General features: G+C 51.8%; 1 protein-coding gene across 2 annotated transcripts in view; it reads left to right on the top strand.

Annotated features, from left to right (window-relative positions):
- Window positions 1–20703, top strand: part of LOC117894527 (adenylate cyclase type 9) — a 33257-nt gene that overhangs the window by 7699 nt on the left and 4855 nt on the right. Inside the window, exons 2-5 of one of the 2 annotated variants that reach the window (XM_034801645.1) lie at window positions 3886–4276; window positions 18073–18350; window positions 19320–20477; window positions 20571–20671. In XM_034801645.1, coding sequence (XP_034657536.1) covers window positions 4268–4276; window positions 18073–18350; window positions 19320–20477; window positions 20571–20671 — 1546 coding nt within the window. In that variant the 5' untranslated portion in view covers window positions 3886–4267. Of the gene's footprint in view, window positions 1–3885; window positions 4277–17422; window positions 17552–18072; window positions 18351–19319; window positions 20478–20570; window positions 20672–20703 lie in introns of those variants that run through there. The other variant, XM_034801654.1, reaches the window with a different exon arrangement.

Here is a 20703-nt window from a genome sequence, read left to right as displayed (position 1 = left end):
GCCCCGCAAGTGCGTTCAGCAAAGCAGAAAAGAAAACAAAAAGAGAAACAAAAACAACAACAACAGCAACAGCAGAGAGCGTCAAAGCGGCAGAGCAAGTGCCGTAATCGGAGATGGCAGGCGGGCAAGGGACAGGCAGGCAGGTAGGCGGCGGGGCAGACAGGCAGCATCTTCACTTGAGTTTTTGCGAGCTTCCATCTTCCATCATTCGCAGCCACAAAAAGCAGGAAGTAAATCTCTCTCCTTTGCCTGCAAAAGAAAGATTTACGATAAATAATTATGATAATGTGGCTGGCTGCCATGGGGGGAAGCAGCAAAAAAAGAGTCTCCGCTCTGTGCTCTGTGCTCTGGGTCGATGCTTGGGCAATGATGCAGCTAAATTGTGCAAGTGCTGGGGACAGGAAGGAAGTGTTGCACTTGTTAATGCTCTCTCACGCCAGCGCAGAGATGCAGCGACGACCCGCAGCAACACCTTTGAATGAAAAGAGAGACAGAGACAGAGGCAGAGGCAGAAGCGAGGCCAAAGTCCAGTAAAGCGAAGCTGTTGGAGCGCATTAATGCCCGAGGGCTGGCTGTAGGCGTGGCAACAGCAGCAGAACCGAACCCATCAAAGCAGCCGCAGAATAAGATGTTTTCCCGCTCGCCATTTAATCAGTTAAATATTCAAAATGCCATCGGGGGAATCTTTAGCCAGAACTGGCGGGGGTCTAAGCTACATTTGAAGGGAACTAGTGCCATTTTATGACCGATGGAACGTTTTTCCCCTGAAATAAACGCAACAGCAGCAGACAGAGGGTTGCCATCTCTTATCTCAGTATTCCCCCACTGAACAAAGCCAACATTAGTAGCTGCCCAAGGTGTCTCCAGTGTCTCCTGTGTCCAAGTTTGTGCTGCTTTGCCCTGCAATCATCACTGAGCCTGGACTGGGGGCACTGCAGCACTCCAGGACTGCTCCAATTGTTCGTTTTACATTTCCATTTTGCTCCCTTTGAGGGCATTGTTGAGGGGGCAGGGAGAAACAAAATATCTTTCAATTTTAATAGCCCTTTAATCGAAGCATAAATATGTACAAGCAAATGCTTGACGAGTCTTCCTTTTCAGAGAATCCAACAAACTTGAGTAGGCTTTCGGCTCGGGTTCGACCCAGCTGTGTTCTGGCTCGCCTTTCGGTTGTACATTTCATTTGTGTCCGTCCGTGGACGTGTTCGTGTAGACACTCTTCAATTTCGGCAAACTTGGCGCAAAAATAAATGCACAAATGGAGTGTGGCCCGAGTGGAAGGCGGGGTGGGGCGGGGTCTGTGGCGGTGTGGCGGTTGCACTTTGGTGACATTTGAAGAGTGCAAATAATTCCTGGAATTGTTCACATTCCCCAATTATTAATAATACGCGGGGCTTGTGCCCGCAGTCGAAATGTGTACATTCTTTCAATTATTGTACATATTATGTACATACTTTCGCCTGTCACTGGGGCAACATCTGGACATTTCATCTCTGCCCAACATTTCTGTGTATCTTTGTGTGTGCTTACTTTTCAATGTTTCTCTGGGTTTTCTCGCTCTGCAATAAACACAAAAAATACAAATTTCATGCGAAAATGCCAGCACATAAAAAGAGGAAAAAGACTTTCAACATCAAAGGTGAGTTTTCCCTGTGAATTATGCTTGGGAATTAGCAGTTTGTGCAGCAGCTGAATGGGGTAAGGGAATAGCGAGCCAGTTTTAATTGTGTTAAATGCGTTTAACTAGTTTTAAATAGTTTTTGTTGCATGAATTAGTGCTGCTGCCGCTGCTTCCGCTGCTGCTGCAAATAGATCCTTTATGCGAGCTGCCAGCCATTTAGTTAAATTACTTTCGTGGTTTACGCCAACTTTTTACTGCAGAGTTATGTTGGAATTTTGCACAGGTATTGGTTACGCTTTGAGAGCTCCATTTGAGCCTGATTAATTGAATTAGTCGCTGTAATATTTGTTCGAAATTCTTTGTTTCATTTGTTGTCAATTAAACATTAAGGCAAGGGCTGCTGTCACTAATTTAGTACTGCTCTTATTTATTCCTTCATGCAAAGTAGTTCGATTGCGGCACAGCATTCGGTTCAATGCCAAGCCTGGAGTTCCGGAATCGTTTCATCATCGTTTATCTCGTTACTGGGAATGCCGCCTGTGGCTCCCCCCTTGTTACACTCCACCCCCCCTCTCTGGCACACACACACACGACATTGTCACTATCTTGGCAGGCTATTAGTGTGCGTGTGTGTGTGTGTGTGTGGTGTGCATTATGTGTCGAACGATTATCATCTCAGCTTGTTCTTTCTTTTTCTGTTCTGTTTTTGCCCCCCCACCACTTGCGGTCGTGCGGGGGGAGCACAGCGAAAGTGGCGCCAGCACATTGCGGCCCCTCTTTGGGTTGCTTTTGTTCGTTAATAAATGTTTGTTTGCTCATTATTGGCTTATTACACTGGAAGCAACATTTAGAAATTGTTCCTTGAGGTGTTGAAATTTGCATTCCACATAAATCCCTGACCGCTCATCCAGAAAAGTATTATTCGAATATTTGATAATGTTTATTAAGCCAAGAAAATATTGTGATGTGCGAAATCTGCAATCCACTCATGTCTCGCCTTGTTCCCTCGTTCCGTTATTTCCCCCTTCTTGCTGTACCGTTATTCCCCTGCATTCGGTGCTGCGCTCACACACATGAAGCAACTATAAAGGAGGTCTCGTCGGTGGCAGAGTTACGCGTGGCTTTTCCTAATTCTCAGTGCTCAGAGAGCCCTTTCACTCGCACTTTTTACCCGCACTATTTCCTAATTTTTGCCGACGAGACCCCCTTATATAGTTTCTTTATGCTCTCACCTTTCTGTTCCGCTGCCCACGCACCTTCGATGCCGTTATCCCCTTCTTGCTGTTCTTGCTGTTCCCGCTTCCCCCTATGTGCGCATTTATTCCCCCCAACTCCACGGCAAATGAATTAACTCAACTCGCAGTATGAAAACTTTTGTGTGAAATTGCTTGGAGAATAAGTTTTTGTTGCGAGGGAGAGAGAGAGATGAAAACTGACACAATAACTTGATATGTTGGCTAAATACTTTATGGAGCTTAATGGCACGATGAGGGGATGAAGGGAACGAGTGGTTGCAGGGGTGTTGAGCGGGTAAACGGGTAAAAGTGTGGCTGGGGAGGGGAGAGAGGCAGAGGCGGAGGCTGGGGCTGGGGCTGGCGAAGTGTGACAAGATGCTAATTAAGAGCGGCGACAAACTCAATCAAAGCCAAAGCGAACGCTTCAACTCGAATTGTTTAAGCAATAAAAGTCGGGCTGCCTCTCTCTCTCTCTCTCGCCGTTTCTCGCTTTCTGCAACTCTCATCGTTCCCAGTGTCTCCTACTCTCACTCTCACTCTCATTCTCTCTCTCTCTCTCTCTCTGTCTCCCATTGCCACTCCATTCCCCTGCCTCTGTTTATGTTTATCTCCGCCAGACAAACAGCCGCCAGGAAAAAGTTACAGCAGCTGAGACCGAGGCGGCAGATACTCTCTAGCTTGATGGTTGGGTTCCCGTTCCCGTTCCCGTTCCAGTTCCAGCCTTTATCTTGGTTCATCTTCAGCAAGCGCCCAATTCGCCTCACCCTTCTTCTTGACATGTGCCTGAATATTTCTGTGGCTTGCCAAACATCACTCCGAATTTCCATTACCCTCAGGAAGTGTATGGCCAGACCGAAAGATTCTTGAACTCGTTCGTAAGGTCGACAAGTGTCACCGTGGCAGAACAGGTCTCAAATTGATTGTTTGTTTGATTGACTGATTTATCGACTGATTGATTAACACACACACACACACACACACACACACACACACACACACTCACACTCACTCACTCTCTTTGTCTTACAGCAATGGGCTGTTATCCATGAGGCCTGAGCAGCGCCACAATCGCTGCTAGCTGCTGCCACTCGTACACGTACACGTACTCGGCCTGCCACTTGTTGCATGCAGCACTCATGATGCAACAGGAGGAGCAGCAGCCACAGCAGCCACAACGAACTCGATTCAAGTCTGCAGCTTGCCACTCATACGCCATGTGGGCGAGGGGCGTCAACCGGAGGATGTTGCAACAGCAGATAGCCAGAACAACAGACGCAACAGCCACATTAGCCCACGGCCAAGGCTAGGCCAAGGCACAACCCAAAACAGCAGCAACAAAACAGCAACAACAAGAGAAAACTTCAAAAAGCTGAACAACTTTTGTTGAACTTAACGAAAAAGCAACGCAAAAATGTCTGAGGTAAGTCGAAACAATTAAGGGAGGCAAGTGCACCGCAATGTGGCATACCCTCGCTGCTGTGTAGCTGGAACTTTCGCAAAACTGTTTCAACATTTCCCCCAATTCGAGTCTGAAGCTGAAGCAAAAAATCTGGCACAGGGTTTACGGGATGTACTCTATGCTACGATAGATATCATTCGTTGATATGAGATACCATGCTCTCGCTCCCGCTCTCGATTCGGTCTCATTTGCAGCGAGTGAGGCCGTTCGCTTACGGGAAACTCGTTCGATTCGTTGCAGTAAAACAGATTTTGCCACAGAGACAGCAGAGAGAGAGAGTGTGTGTCTGGCAGCTTTCTCTGGTCCAAGTCCAAGCAACTCCTTTGCCAGAGGGTAGCACGGCACGGCTAAGGGATGAAGCGGCACCTGGAGAGCATCTTCCTTAGCGTCTCCTTGGGTGGCGCTCGGGGGGAGCATTTCCATTTTTATTGAATTAAAATCGATTTTCAGTTTATTTTATCAAAAGACTTAAGAGCATCAAACACATTAAAAGCAAAAAACAAGACCACACACGCGCACACACACACACACACACAGACACACACACACACACATACCCATACCAGTAGGAGGATGGTGGGCCAAGAAGCTGTCAGTGGGTGAAAATGTTGAATGGAGGGACGGGCAGCAGCGCCTGCCATTGTCGTAGAACGTTAGCTCGGTGGTCGTCTCCCCACTTTGGGTCTCAACTCAAGGCAAAGAGATGCTCCCGACCTGGAGCACAAACTATGAGAGGCCACCCCCTGAGTTCGAGCATTTTGCGCCACGATTTTGGATATATCTCAACACCAAACAGGAAACTCTTAAGCAGATATTTCGACGCAGGAGAGAGCTCATTAAATGCCATATTTATTTGATTTCCGTTAGCCAAGAGGCAACTATAGGTGCCAGAGCTGGATGGGCACAGAATGGTAATTATTAGAAGCAAAATAAATCAAGCAAATGTCTCTCCATCAGCCCACCAGCTAGCCTTAGACTTCTCTCTTCCACTCCAGAGCTCTTCTTGCTGCTGCTGTCCTCCCCCCTTTGTTGCCCCTTTTGCTGCTCGCTTTCAGCTTCTTCCTCAGGGGTTCCAGAGGCTCGGCTTGTGCTCCTAAAATCTCATCACAGTTCACCAGCGAAGTGGCCAAATTGCAGCGAAATTGCAGAGCTGCGCCTGCGACCCGCATAGGCATTTGAATTTTGGGTCAGTGACGTCGTCGTTGCTGGATTCGTTGTCCCCACACATACGGGGGAGTCGACAGCAACAGGCGAACGACACAGCCAAGCAGCTGTCGCCATAAGCAAACACACAGCGGAGCCAGAGGCAGAGGCAGTGGCAGAGCCAGTGGCAGTGGCACACACACACAGTCATGAGTATTGACCTAATTTGCAGCTGTTTACAAATTCATTCGAGCCACTGCCAGAGCGGCTCCTGCCACCCCACAGTGCGCCACCTCCGCAGCTGTGTTGCCTCCTGCGCTCAGGTGTCCTCGCATCCTGGCAGGACTTTGTGCTTTTGGCGCATGATTTATGCAGCAAACGAAGCGAGGACAGCCACAGCGAGCGCCGATAAGTGGGTCGCAAAACCCAAAGCACCCAACTACAAGTCCAAGTCGAAGTCGAAGTCCTTCTCCTCCTCTCAATCACATTTTCGCTGGCACTTTATTAGGGAACAAATTTACATTTGACGCAGACGACAGCCAAATTTGCAAATGCAAATCTTGATGTCATTCTGCGGCGGCAGCTTAACCCTCTAACTGACAGATTTGCTCGGGGACACAGACGGCTGAGTGCATCCGCGAAAGTGCATAAATGAAAAGAGAAATTGAAACAGCAAATAACTGCACATAAAACATTGAAGCGATGAAACAGCAAACAGCACTTCCGCTTCAATAAATGCAATATTTTCCGTGCACAAGTAAATCTTTGTGCCACAAAAAGGAGACTCAGATCCTAAGTAAAGTCCTGGCAGTTGCAAGAGGCAAACTCTTGCTCCTTTTTTATCACATTTAAAGAGTAAATTAGGCAGCTGCGAGGAGAGAACACTGCATTCCACTTCAATTTCAGCTGCGCACTCGAACTGAAAGCTTTTTAATGCCAGAGCAATTAAAAGTCGAGGCTTAATGAGCCTCCACTGGCTAGAGGAAGGCGCTGATTGGGCTGGCCAGCAAGCAGCAGGATGTCTGGCAATTAGGCCAATAATGAGATGAGCTCCAAGCCAAATCCATATCCCTGCTCCCTGCTTTCCCTCCCCTTCCCCATTACTCATCATCGACATTGTCAACGTGCTGGTTGTAGTTGTAGTTGTAGTTGTCGTCGCCGCTGGCTTCCCTCCGTTGTCTTTGACGGCTGTGAATCTGTTGTTGTTTGGGGCATTGATTTCCCCCTTTGATTGATGCGTTTTTAATGAAGGCGGCGCCAGGTGCGGTGCGGCCCTGCCCGCGAGAATCATTAGTGCAGAGAATTGAAACGATTTTGTGTTGTGTTGTCCCAGCCCCTGCCACAGCCGCTGCCCCTGCCGCTGCCGCACATTGCTGCCACAAAGACAAACAAGTTGTGCTGGCCAGGAACCTTGATCCGCAATAAACTAAATGAAAAATAAATAGTCAATAACAATGGAAAATATTGAAGCAGGGAAAGCAGAGAGACAGCAGAGAGACAGCAGGGAGAGAGACACTCTGGCCACAAGCCTGCAGGAGGACAAGAACTGTCGCAATGTCCTGGCCTGAAATCGACACGGCAACAACAAGTTCGCGATGAGCAAACAAAATGCTTCCACAGCCCAGTCCAGAGCAGAGCATAGAGCTGGCAATGGGAATGGGAATGGGAATGGAGCTGGCAAACAAGTGACACTCCACGTGAACTATGTACACAGGCGGACGGACAGGCAGTCGGGACAGGGCGGAAAGGGTCGCCGCGCCTGCAAGTATGCCACGAAAAACAACACGATAATCACACAGAATGCCCACAACTGTACCGTTCAGAGCGCCAAAGAGCGAATGGCAGAGCAGCGAGTACAAGAACGAGAAGCAGCAATCTGCCACACCAAGAATGTGAGCTCTGTGTGGAGGAGGGAGCAGACTGGCATTCCCTGACATAAAAGTACGAATCAGTATGCGGGGATGGGAATGGGGATGGCCTCCCCTCGGGGGTGCCCCGAGGGTATTGTGGCTGTAGTTTTCCATTGCATCCATTTGAATCGATTCGAATTCCAGCGAGACACCACTTGCTGAGGGCCTTGCTGGTCGGATCGAGTTGTGGATTTGTGTTCCTCCTTTTGGAGGCTGCAGCTGGCATTCGGCTTAGTCGCTCCTTGGCAGCTTTTAGCTTTTCCTGCAGGACTTTCCCTCGATCTGTATCCATCTGCAAGTGTGTGTGTGCGTCCTGTAATCCCTCCCGCTGCTGCTCCTGCTCCTGCTCCTGCACTTGAACCCTCCCAAAATTAACATCAAACATTTATGGGAATGTCGCACCAGTCACTGTCTGAGCTCGGGGACTAAGCTGCTTGTCTCTCTCCCTCATTTGCATGCATTTGCATATGCCGCTCTCAATTCACATGTGTGTGTGTGCGTGTGTGTGTGTGTGTGTGTGTGTGTGTGTGTGTGTGTGTGTGTGTGTGTGCTTGTAGCTGTGTTGGTGTGTTGGTGTCAAGTGTAAATTCCGCTTGGGCTGGGCCCGGGGCCGCATCGAGCCGCGTTTATCTGTGCGTATGCAGAAAGTTTTCCAATTAAAAGTTTTTGCCAGGTCCACTGGCTGTTCCCGGTTTCCCGGTCGCCAGTTGCCGGTTGCCAGTTGCCAGCTGCCGCTACCAATCCATGTACTTATCCTGCTGCTGCGTCTCCACCGCGTGCCGAGTGCCAGAGCCGAAAGGTTGCGCAAAACGCGAAGGCCGGGGAGCGGGCGATGGTGGCGACAATTAAGCCGCATAATGAGCTATAAACTTCCGCGACAAGTGGCTGCCGTGCCACAGCAAATGGGAGCGGGAGAAACGTTTAAGCTTTCACATATGGGAACAAATAAATGCGCATACGCCCTGTGCCCCGTGCCCCGTGCCCCGTGCTCCGTGCCACTCGACTTCCTTGCCACTCCAGGTGGAGGAGTCCCTTCTAAGCTCCTTTTTGAATGCTCACTCGTTGGATAAAGCAGCGAGAAGGGAGCTGGGAAAATAACGAGCAGCATCCACATGCGCGTGGGTTCTGCCTGCCAGCAACCAACAATGCCACAACACAATTATTACTGCCTCATTTGACTCGCAATTCCAATTTGAATGCCAATTGCTCTGCCACCTTTTTGGGACAGATTGCACGACGGATTGTGCGCCTCACCTTTGTCCTTTGGTGGCAGCGCTCGACGAGCTCCACGCTCGATTTGCGTGGGGCATTTGTGGGGAATTTTGCCGAACTGCCGCCGGGCTGGCACAATGTCGGCGTGTGGGAAGAGGCGCACAAAATAAATATCCTGCAGCGCCTGACACTTGGCAGCAGTATTTGCTCAGGCAGCTCGGACTCGGGCGCTGTCTGTGTCTCTGACACGTCATTTGCAAGGAATGCGAATTGTGCATAGAGCGCAGCATGGAGATGCCCAAGAAGCTGCCGGCAGAGCCAAAGGACTGCTCCCTCAAGCCACTCCTTTGCCCGGCAACAAGTATCAAGTTTCCAAAGTGTTGAAGTGCGCTGCGGCCCACCCAATCTGGATGGTCCATTCGGGCGGCCCTTAACGATTTTGTCAGTGGATAAAACTCTGCATATCCTAGCGACTGTCGGCCGGACTGGCCCTATCATAAATTTCCAGCACGCAGCAAAATAAATCCAATTAAATTAGCAACAATCTCGAGTGGCTCCCAGCCTGCCTGCCTGCCTGCCGCCTGCCTGCCTCTCCTCTTACGAACATTATTTTCAATTTGCCTCTTGCGGCTGTCGTGCCCCGAACACTCGACCATTCTGCTGTCCAGTCCGTGGTCAGGCTCATCCTTAACTCCGCAAACATCTTTCTGCCCGTCCTTGGTGTGTGTGTGTGCTGCCCATTGGTCCTGGCCCCATTGATTGAGCAGGTCCTGTCCGAAGGGCCTTGCAGCATTTTGTCTGCCGCTCTCTGTGGCTCCTCCTTCCCCGTTTGTTATTCAATAGAAAATTAGTTTGTTTGTTCGCTTCCAGCTTCCAGCTAACAGCTACCAGATATCATCGCAGATATTTATCGCAGATTCCGGCACTCGCCTGAATTCAATGCGAATTAGCTGCATCTTCGGGCTGGATCTAACGTCTGCTCCCAAGCATCTGCTCAATGGGCCACTCCATGCGGCAAAAGTACAGAGAAACCAGCAACAAAATGCCAAACGAACGAGGATTGGACGTGTGTGCTGCAGGTCCAGATAACGAGTTTAATTAGAGCTCGAAATTGAATTCGCATCTGTGAAAGGCGAAGAGATGAGTGCACAATGGGACAGGCAAAAGGAACAGGAACAGGAACAGGAACAGTGTTGGAAAGCGCAAAGAGAGGAAGGACAGTGCTAGACAGACGGCAGGAAAACAGTTTGAGCAGCTCACTGCGGGGACTGGCAGCTTCACAGCGTGGAGTGTTTAATGTGGCACGTGGCACGTGGCATTGCCTCGTCTCGGAAGCTCTCTGCACCTCTGCACCTCTGGGCAATCAATTAAATTGTGTCTCACGCAATTGTGTCTCCCCCCCCCGGGTCAACTGTTGACGCAGCTCGAGAAGGCTCAGCCTCATTAGAGAGCAGAACTTGTGCATTCTTTTGCTGTGGATTCGCAGCCACATCCGGACTGGAGTCAGGCTCCGGCTCTGGCTCTGGCTCTGGCTCTGGGCATGGCACGTAGTCGCAACGTGATAAACTTTGTCGAGTCGAGTCGAGTCGTGTCCTGTCCCCCATCGAAGGTGGAAGCGATTTAATAGAATTTAAGCAGCGTTTAGGCAGCAGCCAGCAGCAGGGAGCGACGATGGAGCGGTGGGAGACCTTTGCCCACATAAATCTGTCGTAGCGTCGCGAAGTTATCGTCAAATAATAATGCCCAAAGAGAGCGAGGAGAGCTGGGGAGTGGCTGCCTGGGAGAGTGCGGAGCTCAGGTAAAATGCGGCAGCGATAAAAACGCGATAAAGTCATTCGGAGTGTCGTGGAGGGGCTGAGGCTGAGGCTGGGGCCGAGGCAGAGCCACCCTGGTGGGGGGAGGGGTACAAATTTTCCACATTTGTTGCCCTGCCCGTAGAATTTTGTGTATTTGTCTCACTGCTCCGCTCCCTGCCCCGCCGCTGCGTGTGTTTGCTCGACAGTGTCATAAATTTGTTGATGTTTGTCCAACAGTTTCTTCGTTCGTTCGCTCTTTTTTTGGGGCTGGAGCCCAGTGTCACTGTGGAGGGGGCGGGGTGTGGGGGCAGCGACAGGGTGGCGTTGCCGGTGGCAAGGTCAACATTTTATTGCGCCTTGCCAATCGGGGCTGAACAAAATTGAAAAATGGCCAATCAGCGTATAAAAGTCAATGAATGCGAGGCGCACGATGCCACGAGTGCGGTCCAGAGTGCAGAGCTGCAGCTTCGAGTGCAAATCAGTCGCAAATCCATGTGGCAGTTGTGCCAGTTGGCAGTTGGCAGTTGCATTTGTGACACGACAGACACTGACAGATGTTGGCACATTAATTACATATTTATCCGTGCATCAGATAATCGACACGGCACCAGGCCATCGCCAGGCCATCGCCAGGCTGTGGCAGCTGCAGCTGACAAATAATCCTTGAAATTAAATGGCACACAAGTTGTGCATTGGCTGAACAGCATCCCAGTAAATATCTGCCAAATATCCAATTTGTGGCCGCTCCACTCTGCAGTCCCCCTCTCCCTCCTCTCTCTCGCCTTTGTGGCCCCAAAAGCAATTGCTGCAATCCGAGCAATTCAAATATTTGGCAAGCTTTGACGAGTGCTCTCTGTAATTTCATTATCAGCCATTGTCTCTGTCTCTGTCTCTGTCTCTGTCTCTGCCTTTGTCGCTGTGCTTGAAGTTTTGTCACAGCAGCCCGTCTGCGTCTGCGTCTGCGTCTCCACTGCCAGATCTTATCGCTTATCTAAGAGCAGTCAACTGGTTTTCCGTTTGTCTTTGTCTCATCTTGTTCCACCACCCATTCCCTCTCCCTGCCCCTGCCCCTGCCCCTGCCACCATCCTTGTCTTCATATTTTTGGCCATGGCGCTGATAAGGCTGCCAGCGCTGTCGCCACTATTGTCAGACGCCTTGTCCAGACGTCATTCCAGAGACAGAGACAGCGGCAGAGGCAGAGCCAGTCAAGACCAGAACATACCAGTGAAGAGTTAAGCATCCCCCCAATCAGCCATCAACCAGTCGCAGTCGCTGTCGCTGTCTGCGTCGCTGCCTCTGTCGCTGTTTCTGGCTCTGCCGCTCTCTCTCCTCCGCTGTTGCTGTCTCCGGCGCTGACTCTCTCGCTGTCGCTGTCTCCACCGCTTACTCTCTCGCTGTCGCTGTCGCTGTCGCTGCCTCTGTCGCTGCCCCTCTCGCTGTTTTGCTGTCTCCGCCTCTCCCACGTTCCCTGCGTGCCGTTTACAGTTACAGTTACAGTGGGGATTACAACTGCAGAATCGTGGATTCCGCTCTCTGCTCTAATTCGGTTTTAGTTTATGGAAATTTCAGGCCACTTGTCTGACATTGGGTGCGGGGGGAGGGGACGCCCGCATGAATGCATTTGCGTGTTGCTGTCGAAGGGTTTTCCCCATTTCCCATTTCGCATTTCCCATTCCCCATTATACGTACTCGGAATTCCGTAACCTTGTGCCTGTCCTCCAACCCTCGACAACGATTCTGACTCTGACTCTGACCCCTCCACGAACAAATGTCATGCAATGTTCGTTGCATTTCAATCAAACGAAATTTGAGCGCATTACATGGCAAAATACATCAAATGCAAACACAAACACACACAAGCACCAACACCTTGACACGTTCCCCTATGCATGTGAGAGTCTCATCCTGTCATCCTCTCATCCGCTTGTGCCTCTCCTTTTCGTTTTTTCGCCAATGCTAATTGAATGCTGCGTGTCAACAAACTCAATTTCCCTACGCCTGAAATGCACTCTGAATAATGGCAAAAAAGTGTTCGGAAAAAATGTTAAACTAATTTGATTAAGGCGCGAAAGAGTTGGCAGGCGACAGGGACATGTGGAAGGAGGAATACCCTGGCAGGTGGCAGGATAAGAGCAAGCCCTCTGAGGGGTATCTACTGGGATGCATATTTAAAGGATAAACTTAACTGCACTGGAGGCCAGGGCATGACCTGTGAGGCAGTTGGGAGTAGTCCAGCACTTGCTGAGCTTTTGCTGAGCTTTTGCTGTGCCAAACTGAACGCCAATCCGAACGATCCTTGCGGGACAAATGTGATATTTTGCGCGGGGTATCTTAAGTGCTTGGCGCAGCAGAGAAGCACAAGACAAAAACCGACAAAAGCGGGGTGTCCCGGCTAACACGACTTTTAACCTCATATCCGAAAGTGCATTAAATGTAAAGCGCAGAGGAGATGCAGCAGAGGGTAGAAATTGATGGCAACGCGATGGGCACGGCTGGAGGAGTTCAGGCAGTGAAAATATGTAGAGAGGGAAGGACAGCAATGGGGAGACTCTTGCCACGCATGCAAATGCCGTGCGGATGCAGTCACGCGTGAGCATCGGAAGTGCTCTTGACGTGAGAGGGAAATGCCATAATCTCCGCCGTGCTCATTCCACGTGCATTCATCATCCATTTTGCCATTTTCCGCGTTGCTGCGCTTCATTGGCTGCAATTACGATGCCAAAACACACACACACACACACCGACACTTTCCATGGCATACTTTTCGTTGCAATTTGAATGCTTCTTTGGGTGCAACGTTCCCCGCAAATCCTTGGCAGGGCTTCCGCCTGCAGCTTGCCTTCGTAAGGGAACGCTTAAGGGAACTGGCGTGCAGCTTGACATTCCAAGGGTTGCACCTGAGCTCGTAAATATTTTACAATTCATTACAGCAAATGACATTTCGCTGGGATGTCGATGTGCTGCCATTGGGATTTGCCTCTTGCCCTCCCGCGCAGCCAGCGATTTTCCATTGTCTTTGCGAGGGTGAAGCTGCGACTTGACGAAAGATTATGTGGGCTGGGGTGGGGTGGGGTTGTCTTGTGTGGGTTGCTGATGTGCGGCTCTGCCTTGCTCTCTGATCAGCTTTGCTTTACTTGCGCTCCCAGCTGCCTGCTCGCTGTTGTCCTTGCTGCTGCACGTCAATGTCCTTTTAAATTGCTTTTCGCTTGATTTTCCATGGGCTTATTCCCCCCCTCCTCCCACACACACACACACAACACTTGCACACGTGCACTTGTCTGCCTCTGCCTCTGAGTCTGATATAATTTGTACTTTTCGTGTGTTCTTTTACCCCCCCTCGCCAGCTATTGATTGTGATTTTGGTTACGAAATCATTGGCCAAATATTTGTGTTATAATTTGCAGAAACTGCGCGTGGAGTAAGGCAATTTCCCCATCTCTGTGGCGCTTTGCCGATTGATCGGTTAACTGTGGAAATAAGTGACTAGTTTTCCCCTGCTTATTCGTTGGCATTCACAAGTACGTCCATTGAGTCGCCCTCCCATTGATCTGTGTGGAGTGTGCCCTCGTTTGAGGCAGTTCCTCAATTTCATAATGCGATTTTTTGTTTGTTGACTCGAATGAGTCGAGGGGCCGGGCGGTGGGCGGTGCTGCGGGTATGATTATGCTGTTGGGGAGGCTTTTCATTTTGGCATGCAAGCAAGGAGCTGTCCCTGGAGGAGCGCAGCCCCAAGCGCCCCCTTCCCGCTCTCATTTCATCACAATTGTTGCCAGCGGATTTTCGGCTTACACATGCGACGAGCTGTGTAATTGTGTGCGTGCGTGTGTGCTCTCCCTCTCTCTCTCTCTCTCAGCTTGGGGCTGTGCGTGTACAACAGTACTTATGCATGCACCGTGGGGCATTTGGCCACTTTTTTGGGCCAAAAGTAGTTTTTATCTTCAACATTTTTGCTTGCTTAAATTTAATAAATCAAACAAAATGCGTTTTTACACTGAGGAAAAGGCGTTGCCACGCCCATTTGTGCAAAATACCTGCCTCTCACTGCCATGAACTAATGTCAAACAAATATTGTTTCGCTTGCACAAAAATTGGTCAAATGCTCCATGGTGGTATGTAAATATGTATGTATTTATGTATGTATGTACATATGTATGAAGTGTTTACATACGTACGTACATATTTGTAATGTATTTGACTTGATTATATTTCATTTTATGCATTATACATTCGCAGTCGCAGTCGCCTTCGCAGTCGCATTTTCTATGAGCTTCTGCTCCTCTCTTCCTCCTTCTTCTTTTCCCCTTCGCCGCTGCTTCCCTTTTCAGCGCCCACGTCGCGGCGCTTCGGCCAAGTCTGCTCTTGCGTGTGTGTGTGTGTGTGCGTGTGTGTTTGTGCGTGTAACAATCGGCCGTGCAGCTGTTATTGTTATTTGGCATCTTTGTGCATTTTGAGTGCGAGCACAGAGGATCCCAGCCAGCCGTCTGTCCTTCTGTCCTTCTGTCTCTCCGCTTTAACCGCCCCAAAATGGCTGGCACATAAAACTTTAGCTTAAAGTCGACTCTGCCGCCACTCACTTGCCGCAGCAGCCGGACAGCGTTTAGTCAGTTGGTCAGGCAGCCTTAATGCCTTTCGGTTTGATTGCGTTTCGGGCGACACTCTGGGCACACTCTGCGCCCAGCCCCTGCCACGCCCAGTCAAGGGCTAACCGCTGCCCATGCGGTTGCAGCTCCATGTATATTCATTAAAAATTTAAGTGCTTATTTACACTTTGGCGTCATTGCAATGCACACACACGCACACACACAATGACAGATGCCCATGCCCATCCGCAGCCGCACGCCTGGAGCACCATCAGTCACTGCTGTGCGGGTGCAGCGGGAGGGGAGGGTACACGTGGGCGTGGACATGTGAGTGGCCCTCGGAGTGGCGAGGACAGCCAGCGGACGGAGGAGTCACTTCAACAACAACGCATCGACAGGCGCAACGCACGGGCAAAGTTCGCTCTCTGCTCCAGCCCCTCGGGCATTCGGCTTCGCCCACGCCCTCCTCCTCTCACCCACATCACAATTTCGTCAGTTAATCATATTTGGAACGAACGGGACAGGACAGGACAGGACAGGACGGTGCACTGGCCACTCGTCGGATGTGAACCGAACGAGAGCACACTTCAGGGGCGCCGCAGGACCTGGCCAATTGTAATTCTACTCCAGCCTGCCGGGTGCTGCCTTCACGAGCCGCGGCACTCGTCAAAGATCGGATAACCAAATCACGGCCACATCCATAGATAATAGAATAAGCCAGCAATGTCGCAGTAGCGCCAGAAGGTGCCAACAGCGTGGCAACAGGCGGCTGCAGTGACTATGTTTGGCCTTCAGAGTCTGAATCAATTAATTACACCAGCCTGGTGGTGATCAAGCTGCAGTCTGTAGAGCCAAGGGCGCAGCTGCGCTTATCCAGCGAAATGCATTTAAATTACAACTAAGCATTTGCCCTCTCGTTGCTCGATTACTCGCTGCATTCCACTCGCTGATGGGCACTGTACCGCGCTGCTTATGCTCTCGCCATCAGCTTTGATCGATCTGCGCTCGCTGCCGGAAATTCAGCACCTTCTGCACTCCATTCAGCGCCGACAGCCGAGGAGAATCCGCTGAGATCTCTCCGACACTGCCACTGTCCGTAGAAGTCTTCCCCGTGCCCCGCTGCTGGCCACCCAGCTTGTTTTGGCCCAAACGCTATCAGTTTTTGCTGATAAGAACTGGCTCGAGTTGTCTCAGCTCTTCTCTGTGCCTTGCCTGCGCTGCTAATTAATATTCCAAAACTTCTTAACACTTTTGCCGCTCTGCCAGCTGCCAGCTGTCCGCCGTTCGCTGTCGCAGTGTCTGCCTTTGCCCGAATCGATGTGACTGGCGAGAGTTTAATTAAACAAATATTTAATGTGCCGGAGGGACAGAGAGAGGGACAGAGAGAGCTGCTAAATTCCAATTTCCTGTCGCAGACAGCCAGTCAAATGCATTATGCCCGCGTGGAGTTGGCTCCGTGCATATAAATAGAGCTTTGAATGCGAAGGAAGCTCGTTGCTCGGTGGGTGGGGGGGAGTGGACAGCACATTACGAGTGCAATTTAATTGGGAGATTACGCTGTGGCCAAGCAAAGGACCGTCGAGCCTCGTAGGGGGCCACATACAAAGTTAATCCCATCAAAGAAAATCTGAAAGCCTCGCAACAAACAGAGTTCTCGAGCACACAAATGAGCTGGCGAGTGGGCTAGTGGGCGAGAGCGAGTGGGCGAGTGCGAATGAACGAGTGGCCCTGTGGGTGTGGGTGTGCACTCTGGTGCAAAGAGTTCAAGGCGCTGGCCTCTGCTCGCACTCGTAGCACTCACATTTCGTGTGTGACCAAGGGGAAGATATTTTTTGTGACTTGGCGGGGGGTGGGGCGGGGAGTGAGTGTGTCTGGGGGCGCCTCTTATCTTATCTAACGACTGCCGGAATAACCATGCCAGGCCAGGCCAGCGCTATTTATATTGTATTAAAATTTACCTCCCACCGCCCACAGATAGAGAGTGAGAGAGAGAGAGGGGAGGAGAGTGGCAGAGAGAATCTCTTAGGTTGAGGCTGGTCGCAATGTCCTTGGCCACTTGACCAGCGACTGAGATCGATCGCAAGTGACTTGCCGATAGCCAGTCGACCCCAAAAGCCAAGCGATCTTTATCGCTGCTCTCTCTCGCTCTCGCTCTCCCTCTCTGTCGCTCACCTGGCTGCCTTATCAGACAGCGATAAGCTGGCGCGTTTTTTGCATTCGCTGTTGCTGGTCTTCCCTCTCTGCCATTCCGCTGTCAGCTGTTGGCGATCGCTGGCGATCGAGAGACAATCGACCAGCCCCGAGCCAAAATTCCAATCAGTTCCCAACATCGCGTCGCGTCGCGTCCAACGGCAATCGTTTTGGAAACGTTGAACCCTTTCTTTGCATCGTCGTTGCTGTGGCTTTAAATTACAATAAATCCAATCAAATCCCAATCAAATAAAAGCAACTCAATTCGCTTTGTGCGCCGAGCCGTGCCCCAACCAAAAATGCCTCAACTTTGAGCGAGAAATTCAGTGCAAAGCTCCCCAGCCATCAAAATATCTGTGAAATGTTTGCCCCACGGCTAGGACACCTTTGGGCATTGATTTTCGGTAGGTAACCGCGGCAGGATCCGGCAAGCATTTAGCAAATTAGTTTTCAACATTAACCGGAAAGGCGCACCAGCCACAGAAAGCCCGAAAAACCGTTTCCATTCAGCAAAGTTTCGCGTGGAAATGATTGCCGGGCGTTTGGCTGGGTCTTGGGGTACGGCCAGCTTCGAGCTTGGCCAACATTTTGGGGCTGTCTATTTTTGGCTGGCTGTTTAGCAGCTTCTTAATGAATGGCCAGCAAATCGGTTGGGCGCTTGGAATGTTTTTTGAGCAACTTTTGCTCTCTTTGGCGGGACTGCACTTGGGTGAGATAAGATTGGCGCGAATTAGAGGCCGTTGGAAGGCAATCAGAGCTGCCGTCGCGTGACTTCAGCTCGCCACACACTTTGCTGATCAAATAAATCAAATAAAAGCCAGCCAGAAGGCAGCAAACAGCATCCTGAGCCGGCATGAACCCTCGGAGTATCCTTTCGTTTGACATTTGCCGTGCGCTAATTTTGTTTGGTTTCTCTCCATTGCAGTCGCGCCGTCAGTCGGTGAACCTACGGGCCATGCCCCCGGGCGTGCTAGTCAACGATAGCCGTGCCAACTCCACCGATGACATACAAATCGCACTGGCACCACACATCCAAACCTACCTGAGCCAGACCGGTCGCCGGCACTCGTGCTGCAGCGTCATGCTGCCGGTGGCCTTCGAGCGCGCCGCCGCCAAGTCCTGGCTGGACCCGAAGTTCGACTCGCCCGTGCTCGAGGAGCAGTACCAGGCCAGCGTCTTTCCACATGTGCGCATGAGATACAGGTGAGTCCTGGGCCTCCAGTTTGGTGGCTCGGTTCAGTGACCCTCTGTGGGATGATTGCTGCTTGTGGCTTGTGGTGCAACTTTCCCTGGAGCGTTTCGCCCCACCTGCAACTAGAACAACGCTGCATGCAATCAGCGCCCACAACAGCAGAAGGGCAGGGACTAGGACTGGGACTGGGAGGAGGCCAAACGAGGGCAAATTGGTTGGTGCGCCGCGCCGCAGGATGGCGAAATTGCCGCCATAAATGCTCTCGCTTGGCGTGTGGCCCGGCACGGCACGGCACGGGTCAACGGGTGGGGCTGCTTCGTTGCAGGTCAATGCCATTTCGGGCCATTTGGCGGCCAATTGCAGCAGTTTCGCGTGAGGCGAGAAGTACAGAGAGAAAAGCAGAGAGAGCGAGGGAAACACAGAACGAGGTGGCAAAGGGACTGCGGCATCTATCGATTGAGTTTGGGCTGCGACGGGGCAACTTTTTGCCACTCGAATGCCAGAATATTTATTCCCCCTTTCTGTGGTTTACTTCTTGCGAAATTCCTCAACTTATTTCTGGATAAATCCCTTTGTCCTGCACATTTGAATAGAGATTCTTTGCTGCTTTAGCTGGGCAAAGGTGGAGACAAAGCCCAGCGAGAGAGAGGACAGAGCCTGCTGCTTCATCTGAAAAACGATTTAAAAATTGAACAATGAACTGGGAGCCAATCCTAAGCTGCTGAGTGACAGCTGAGGGCTCCGTTCCAGCTGCAGCTTTGGGTTCCCTCTGCTGCCTCGAGTGGAGCCACTTGCTCAATGAATGCCAAAGTCTCCCTGGTGACAGGTGCTCCGTGCGCTGCTCCTGCTTTGGCCGTAATTAGGGCCGCTCGAAAGGGAAAGGGGAAAGTTGTGGCTGGGCATGGGCTTCACCGCAATCCGCAATCCGCTCTCGCAGGCTTATCCGCTGGCTAATCCTTGCCTTGACCCTCCCTCCACAGGTTCACGCTGTCGTACATTCTGCTCTGCTCGCTGGCTTGGTGCCTGTACTTTGTGGTGGATGGCGGCTCGGAGGACTTCTGGCGACCCATTTCCAGCTCGTTCTCCATGCTCTCGCTGGTCACGATCATGGCGCTGTGCTTCACCCACTGGGACCTCTACAGGCAGCATCGCACCTTGACCTCGGCGGTGACGGCGCTGCTGCTGTGCGGCGCCTCCCTGGCCTTCCTCACGTACACGGGCCGGGCCTTCAGTCCGCTGGGCCACTTCGCCATCTGCCTGGAGATAGTGCTGCTGATCTACACGGCGCTGCCCATGCCGCTGTGGGTGGGCGCGGCGATCGCCATCTCCTACTCGATCGCCTTCGAGCTGGTGTCCCACATGGTCATCGGCTGCAGCGCCATCCACGGCGGCGGATCGGCGGTGGCTCCCAGCAGCGAGCCCAGCCACAAGATACTCATCCTGCGGATCATGGCCCACCTGAGTGTCCACCTGGTGGGCGTCCACGTGCTCGTCATGAATCTCGTGCGCATGCGCGGCACCTTCATGAAGGTCGGCCAGAACCTGCTGGTGCGCCGCCAGCTGGAGATGGAGAAGCAGCTCAAGGAGAAGATGATACACTCGGTGATGCCGCCCAAGGTGGCGGACATGCTGCTCAACGAGGGCGGCAGCGCCGGCCTGGACTCGGGCCTGCCGCCCGAGTCCCACTACATGCGGCCGCGCGCCTCCAACGACGTGAAGTCCCTGTTCCGGCCCTTCCACATGCACAGCATGGAGAACGTGAGCATCCTCTTCGCGGACATTGTCGGCTTCACGCGCATGTCCTCCACCAAGACGGCCGAGCAGCTCGTCGAGATCCTCAACGATCTGTTCGAGCGCTTCGACGACCTGTGCAGCCTCAGCGGCTGCGAGAAGATCTCCACCCTGGGCGACTGCTACTACTGCGTCTCCGGCTGCCCCGAGCCGCGGGCCGACCACGCCATCTGCTGCGTCGAGATGGGCCTCGGCATGATCGACGCCATGCGCTGCTTCGACGCCCAGCGCCACGAGGGCGTCAAGATGCGCGTCGGCGTCCACACGGGCACCGTGCTCTGCGGCATTGTGGGCACGCGACGCGTCAAGTTCGACGTGTGGAGCAACGACGTCAGTCTGGCCAACAAGTGAGTACTCCAGCTGCGACTTGCAGCGCGGCAAGAGCGTCATCCACTCTCTCCCTTGTGTCCTTTTCCTTTTCCTTTTCCTTTTCCTTGCAGAATGGAGTCCTCGGGCAAGCCGGAGCAGGTGCACATCTCGCAGGAGACTTCGAGCTTCCTGGGCGACAACTACTACCTGGAGGAGGGCGAGGAGGTCTTCGGTGAGTCTCTCCCCGAGCTGTCTGTCCCATCC

Source organism: Drosophila subobscura, chromosome A, assembly GCF_008121235.1.
Source record: "Drosophila subobscura isolate 14011-0131.10 chromosome A, UCBerk_Dsub_1.0, whole genome shotgun sequence".
In the NCBI taxonomy this organism is placed as follows: domain Eukaryota; kingdom Metazoa; phylum Arthropoda; class Insecta; order Diptera; family Drosophilidae; genus Drosophila; species Drosophila subobscura.
This window is presented reverse-complemented; position numbering and strand designations above follow the sequence as displayed.